Source organism: Drosophila miranda, chromosome 2 (assembly GCF_003369915.1).
Source record: "Drosophila miranda strain MSH22 chromosome 2, D.miranda_PacBio2.1, whole genome shotgun sequence".
NCBI lineage: Eukaryota > Metazoa > Arthropoda > Insecta > Diptera > Drosophilidae > Drosophila > Drosophila miranda.
The window spans coordinates 30,862,188-30,869,863 of NC_046675.1; the positions used below are offsets into that span (position 1 = coordinate 30,862,188).

Below are 7,676 nucleotides of genomic sequence, written 5' to 3' on the forward strand. Positions count from 1 at the left end.
TTTTTATTGAATGATTATATCCATATTGTTAGGTTGTTTTAGTATTATAACCCTACATTTGTATTTACCTTGCTGCTAGCTTATAATTATTAGTGTTAATCTACAATTGTATTTACTATTAACGTTGTACGAAATATCGTAAGTATCTGAATAAGTATCGATATGAATTATCATCCGATAGTTCTAGTTCTGCGAACTAGAACTATGCGAGAACTAGATCGGAAGAGAACTAGAGATCGGAGCTGGGTTCAATGGCCACTTTTGCTGTATCGACAAGACGGAGAGGTTGGAGAAGAATTAAGTAAAATAAAATCATAAAAAGTACGAAACATCCGTGGACTTTCTGCGTCAATAATATCGAAAATTATTTCGGATTTATTAAAAGGAAAATATTTTTTAAATTTATTTTACCTTCCAGAAAATTTAATCTAAAATATTTGTTAGACTTTATGCTTCCTCCCAGAAAGAATGGACATAAATATATATTCTTTATATTTCGCACTTCTCTAAAAAGAACACAAAAATTAACTCCTAATTTTTGTTCCATTAAAATTGCATTCAAATTCAAATCTAGTTTGCATTTCCACAACACTTTTACTTCCCCAAAAAAAAAAAACATTCAACACAGTTACACATTTCTTTCCAAAAACAAAGTACACCTAGGATTTAGCAGCTGTTTTCCACGAAGGATTGAAACTCACTGAAAATATAGTTACTCCAATCACACAAACAGCACAACAATACAGGTCAAACAGTTCACACGATTTCCGAATAAAATTGTGTAAAGTTATGAAAAAACCACAGCTGTGCCGCCTACTGTGGGCCCGGCGTATCCATGTGAGCCCAAATCCCGTCTGGCAAAAGGTGCCCATGTCCAAATTCGAGAAGGACGACTTTTTGCCGTACGCGAAGCTGGCGGGTGCCTTGAACTGCATCAAGTCGCGTCTCAAGCGACCGCTGACCCTCTCCGAGAAGGTCCTGTACTCGCACTTGGACGAGCCGGAAACGCAGGACATCAAGCGGGGTGAGTCGTATCTGCGGCTGCGCCCGGATCGTGTGGCCATGCAGGATGCCACCGCACAGATGGCCCTGCTGCAGTTCATATCGTCGGGCCTCAAAAAGGTGGCCGTTCCGTCGACAGTGCACTGCGATCATTTGATCGAGGCCCAGGTCTGCGGCATCGAGGATCTGGCCCGCGCCAAGGACATGCACAAGGAGGTGTACGATTTTCTGGCCAGCGCCTGCGCCAAGTACGGCCTGGGCTTCTGGAAGCCCGGCAGCGGCATCATCCATCAGATCATCTTGGAGAACTATGCCTTCCCGGGGCTCCTGATGATCGGCACCGACTCGCATACCCCCAACGGTGGGGGCCTGGGCGGCCTGTGCATTGGCGTGGGCGGTGCCGATGCCGTCGATGTGATGGCCAACATTCCGTGGGAGCTCAAGTGCCCCAAGGTCATTGGCTGCAATCTCACGGGCAAGATCAGTGGCTGGACATCGCCCAAGGATGTCATACTGAAGATGGCCGAAATCCTCACCGTCAAAGGGGGCACTGGGGCCATCATCGAGTACCATGGCAGTGGCGTGGAGTCCATCTCGTGCACAGGAATGGCCACCATTTGCAACATGGGGGCGGAGATTGGGGCCACCACATCGCTCTTTCCGTTCAATCAGCGTATGGCCAAATATCTGTGTGCCACCGGCAGGGGCGAGATGGCTGCGCTGGCGGAAAAGTACCAGAAGGAGCTCCTAACGGCAGATAAGGATTGCAAGTACGATCAGCTGATCGAGATCAATTTGGATACCCTGGAGCCGCTGGTGAATGGACCCTTTACCCCGGATCTGGCTCATCCCATCAGCAAATTGGGAGAGAACTCCAAGAAGAACGGATATCCCATGGATATTAAGGTAAAAAGACGATGTTTTTAGGCGATATTTAATAGCGATAGTTTTGTAGGTTGGTCTAATCGGCTCCTGCACCAATTCGTCGTACGAGGACATGGGCCGCTGTGCCAACATCGCCAAGGATGCCCTTAGTCATGGCCTCAAATCGAATATACCCTTTAATGTGACGCCAGGATCGGAGCAGATCCGCGCCACCATCGAACGGGATGGCATGTTCGAGGTTTTCGAAAAATTTGGCGGCACTGTGCTGGCCAACGCCTGTGGCCCGTGCATCGGCCAGTGGGACCGCAAGGACGTGAAGAAGGGCGAGAAGAACACCATCATGACGTCGTACAATCGCAACTTTACGGGCCGCAACGATGCGAATCCCGCCACCCATTGCTTTGTGACCAGCCCCGAAATGGTCACGGCTCTGTCCATTTGCGGACGCCTCGACTTCAATCCCCTCAAAGACGAACTGGAGGGTACGGACGGCAAGAAGTTCAAGCTGAAGGCACCCCATGGCGAGGAGCTGCCGGCCAAGGGCTTCGATCCGGGACAGGACACGTACACGGCTCCACCGGCCAGCGGTGATGATGTCAAGGTGGTCGTCGATCCCAAGTCCGAGCGCTTGCAGGTCCTGGCCCCCTTCGAGAAGTGGGACGGCAAGGACTATGTGGATCTAACGGTACTCATCAAAATCAAGGGCAAATGCACCACCGATCACATCTCGGCGGCGGGGCCGTGGCTCAAGTATCGCGGCCATTTGGACAACATCTCCAACAATCTGTTCATCGGCGCCACCAACGCGGAGAACAACGAGATGAACAAACTGAAGAATCAAAAGTCGGGCGAGTATGCCGCCGTTCCGGCGGTGGCACGCGACTACAAGGCCAACAAGATCAAGTGGGTGGCCGTGGGCGAGGAGAACTACGGCGAGGGCTCGTCGCGGGAGCATGCCGCCCTGGAGCCGCGCCACTTGGGCGGTGTGGCCATCATTGTCAAGTCGTTTGCCCGCATCCACGAGACGAATCTCAAGAAGCAGGGCATGCTGGCCCTGACCTTTGCCAATGCCGGCGACTACGACAAGGTGAAGCCCGACAGCAAGATCTCGCTGCTGAATCTCAAGGATCTGGCCGCCGGCAAGCCCGTCGACTGTGAGATCAAGAACGGCGGCAGCTCCGACAAGATTCAGTTGAACCATTCGTTTAACGATCTGCAGATCAAGTGGTTCCAAGCTGGCAGTGCCTTGAATCTGATGAAGGAACTGGCCTCCGGCGGTGGCAAGGGTGACGGCAAGGGCAAGGGTGAAGAAAAGCCCAAGTAGAAACCCAACACCGACTTCTATGGGCCATGGCTTTCAGCTTTTAGTTTATCGTTTTTCCCAATTCAATTTTTACGTGTATACACATATTGCATTAGGCCTTATTGGATTCTCTTTTATGGAACCCCGTTTTAAATATGATAATACAAAATTATATTTGAGAAATTACAAAAAAATATATATTTAAAAAAACCTTGATTAAATTATTATTGCAGAAGGGATTACCCTGATAAAAAGCAGCAACAAGAAAATAAGCAAATTTTTTATACAAGAGAGAGAGAGACGAAAATATAAAAGCATGTTTAAAATCTTAAGAAAAGCAAAACAATTAATTTAACTGACCTTTTCATTAATATTTCCCCAAAGATTATTGCTCTTTTCTATCTCTCTGCAATTATTCCTCTTCAATTTCTTGCAGTCATTTAACGCTTTTCTTTCTCGGCTTTTATTGTTCCGTTTACACACGACGTTTCCGGGATAACGACGAAAGAAAGACCCGAAAAATTGAAAGATTTCTCTAGCACTCGCAAAACAAAAAATATTGCACTGCTTTCACACACTTTTCATATTTATACTCCCTTTTTTCCTTTTTTTACTCCGATCTGCTCCTTTTCTGCACACCACTGCCACACTCTTTAACAAGCAAATAAAACCACATTAATTAAAGGTGAGGCAATAGAAGCATCACTCTCACGCTGCTTGCAGAATTTGCTTAAATCAGGGGCTCACTTCAAGATAGAGAGAGAGCGCAACCTCGCCAAGATTTGCAAAGCGCCACCTCTCCTACTGTGACACTTTGAGCGAGAGAGCTGACGATTTGCGCTCGCTTTCTTTTATGCTGCTTCTTCGCTGGTGGAGTGGGAACACACATTGCAAGACATCACGTGACCAAACGAAAAAAAAAAGAAAAAAAATTAGACACCTCAGGGGTTGATGGAACTGAGCGGTGATTTTGTTGATTTTGAAACATGAAAAAAAAGAATTACTGCATCAAATAATATGTTTTTTTATGTATCACTTCACTTTTTGCACTTCTCTGCTTATATCGCCTCGCCAAGCCTTTTGCCGCCTTTTTGATCGCCGATCGCCTCGCCCCGCTATGCCTTTTGCCCATTTTTCGCTTGCCATTTGTCCCTTTTTCGCTCGCCTTTGCCGCCTTTTTCGCCATTCCTTTTGTACGCCATTTTTCGTTGTGGACCGCTTTCGCCCTTTTTCTTACACTAAAACACATTTTCTGCCATTTTCAAGGTTTAATAAGTTCACTAAAACACCTCACTTCACTTTTTGCACATCTCTTGAATATATTGCCGCATTTTTCCCCCGCCAATCGCCTCGCCATTTGCCTTTCGCCTTGCCTTTTGTACGCCATTTTTGCTCGGGGACTGCTGATTTTCTTGCACTGAAACACTAATTTTGGCCATTTTCAATGTTTAATCACTGCACCACAACCCTACACTTCACTGCACTAATACGCGACACTTCTTTCCATTTGATTTACCGAATTTACTCGTTTTTCGCGGACCGAAACGCGGAGCTGACCTCTTAAGTGGTCGGGGGCGGGGAAAAAACTGCGACGGCGATGCAGATGCGTGGCCGGCTTAGCTGACGCTCTCGTTGCTCATTCCCACGCTCTCTCACCTGCATCCGTTCCTAATTGTTCTCTCATTGGAATTGCTCGCTCTGCTCTTCCTCTCTCCCTCTTCTAATGCAAAGGGAGATCGAGTGTGTGTGGCTGTGGTCAACTGTTGTTGATGTTAAAATGAAATCGAAAGTGTGTGTGGCTGTGGGAGTGTTCTATTGAGGGGGAGGGAGTGGGTTGCAGCGGCCTAGTGACCCGCTCATTCCATGCTCTCTTGCTGCTTCTCTCTGCAAATTGCTCTCATATTTGACATTCGATTCTGCTCTCGTGCTGCTATTGCGCTGCTGCTGCAAAATGAAGCCGAAAGTATCGCTCTGCCTTTTCTACTGCAAATGAGGTGATCTAATCTTTCTGCTTCTCTCACATAAAATGAAAGCGAAAGTGTGTGGCTGTTGGTGGGAGCGAGAGGGAGAGTTTTAAGCTGCAGTGTGACTGCAGAATGAAATATAGAATCTAAGTAGAGATGAAAATTAATTGAAAAATAGCAAAACCAAACCGCACATTCAAGAAAAAAGTAAATTCGTGTTGTTTTCTTCCTTTATCATCTTTTGAAAGCTTCTCCAATCCAATATGATAAATTACTTGCCTTTGGTGACCTCCAGCGAACTCAAATTTAAGTCATTTTGATATATGTGAAAGTTAAACCAATTATCCCCCAAATATATCATGGCTTTGCCCGCATAGAAGCCAAAACTACAGAAATACTGTATGTGTATAAACCAAATACATTTAATGGGGGAAAAACTTTAATGCCAAAAATGGGACAGAACGAAAATGCCGAAAAACTAAAACCGAAATAATTCAAAACTAATTAAAATCCATTTAAAATTGCACACACAGCCTGCAATGCAGAAAAATAATAATAAATTTTCCGACTTAAGCCAACTTTTTCCTGGCAAATGGCAGAGGCGACCAGAGAGAGATAGAGGGTGAGAGAGAGACAATAAGCGACGCTTATCAACGGTGCCAACCGAAAACTGTCACATGCATTGTCATTGTCACAGGAGCAGGGAGCAGGGTGGAGGGAGGAGGGAGCAGGGAGGGGGATTTCTGAAGAGGGAAACCAGAGGCAGAGGCTTGTGCCATATTTGCATCTCTCTCTGCCCCTCTCTCTTGCTCTTTCCCTTTGCTCGCTCTCTTCTTCTGCATATGTGGGCGTATGTGAGTTGGCATAGAAAATTATTTGCTACTTTTAATTAGTGCCAAAAAGTCATTCACAAAATCCAGAGTGCGAAAGAGAGAGATTCGGAGAGGGCAGGGGAGAAAGAGGAAGAGGTGGAGCCACCAGTGCCACAAGTTCAACGAGCAAATACAAAAATGTGTCCATATGTCTCTCTCTCTCTCTCTCTCTATATCTCTCTCTTTCGGCTTGTGCCACTGCTTTTTTGTGGCCATATTTGCACAGGCCTCCGAACCGAACAGCAAGTACAGTGAGTTTCAGGGCCATAATCAACAAGGAGTTAAGATTATTGAAATATTATAGAAAATTAGTGTCTAGAATGTGGGGAAAACCAAATGGTGTTAATATTTAGACCAAGTGATACTCTTTTACCTGAACTTTGAGATGTTTAGGAAGTGTACATTAAGGAAAGAATGCTTTTACAATGAAAGGAAGAGAGAAAAAGATACTTTAGTGTCTATTAGAATGTCTGTCATGAATCACCATAGACTGTAGGTCTTTTCTGGCCTTTAATGGGTATTGGATTAGTCTTATATTCCATGAGGAGGTAGATAAAAGCCGTATGAACAGATCTAGCAAGTAAGAACTCTATATCTGTAAGCCTGTAGTAACTACAGCGTCATACAGCAGCGTCCCTCGGTCGTTACTCCTTTTCTGCCAGAAATAAGCTTCTAAGAAGCTTTAGCCAAATGCCATTTGGTGTCCTAGTAAATCCTACTAAATCTTAGCACTCTTTTTACTGCCATGAACCGCACTGTACCTACAGCTAGCCACAGCCCCAATCAAAAGCGGCATAGCACAAAAAAAATTATAGCAATTTTGTTCTGCCTAAAACAGAAAATGTTCAATTATTAACTCGTAATGGTAGGATGTTGCCTGTAGATCGTCTGTGTGCCACATAGAGAGTGGGGCACAAGGGGAGGGGGGGCTGGGCACGGGCTCGAAAGCCATTGTAGGTCCAGAAGTCAGGCTAAGCTTTCGTTGCTGGAAATTATAGACTATGATTTTTGTCAAATTGCATTCAATTTTGTCAGGGACCAGAGAGTCCCTCCTTTGTATCTCTGTGCCACAAGCATTTGTATCTGTATCTGCTCTGCTCTGCTCTGTCCCCCCCCCCCCCCCCTTTCTCTCTCCATGTGTCACACATGCATTTTAATTTGAATTTACAATATTTCTATGGCTTCAGAGCAGGACTGAGGACTGGAGTCCCAGGCACTTCATATATGTCTTTCGGGTCCCATCTCCTCTCCACTCCTCGCCACTCCACAGTTTGTCATTTGCATACTTTGCACTTAAGTGAATTTAATCTTTTCTCCATGCTCTTCTCGCTTCTCTCTTCGATATTTGTCAGGCTTTTCCTCCTGTCTGTGTGCGTCTGTGTGTAGCCCTTAGCGAGCAGAAAAATGTGTGTTTATCTTTTGTATGGATTTTTAATGTCATCTATTGTGTACCCTGGCAGGCCCTGTTCTCACAGCTTTTCCGTTTCTTAGTTTATTTTATTAAAATTTTAATTGCTTTTCGTGAGGGTCTCGAAATGTTTTGTCAATGCGTAGACATCACATCATTTTCCATTGATGGACAAAATGGTAATGGAAATTGCTACAGAAAATGTCTAAAATGTTGCTGGAATTGGGTTGGGTTTTTCGATA

At 45.3% G+C, this 7,676-nt stretch overlaps 1 protein-coding gene across 1 annotated transcript; it reads left to right on the forward strand.

Moving 5' to 3' along the window:
- Window positions 1-628: 628 nt before the first annotated feature.
- LOC108157552 (probable aconitate hydratase, mitochondrial) lies at window positions 629-3,374 on the forward strand. The gene is made up of 2 exons (XM_017289656.2): window positions 629-1,908; window positions 1,958-3,374. The coding sequence occupies exons 1-2, from the start codon at window positions 790-792 to the stop codon at window positions 3,209-3,211; spliced, it is 2,373 nt and encodes a 790-aa protein (XP_017145145.1). The 5' UTR covers window positions 629-789; the 3' UTR covers window positions 3,212-3,374.
- The last annotated feature ends 4,302 nt before the right edge of the window (window positions 3,375-7,676 follow it).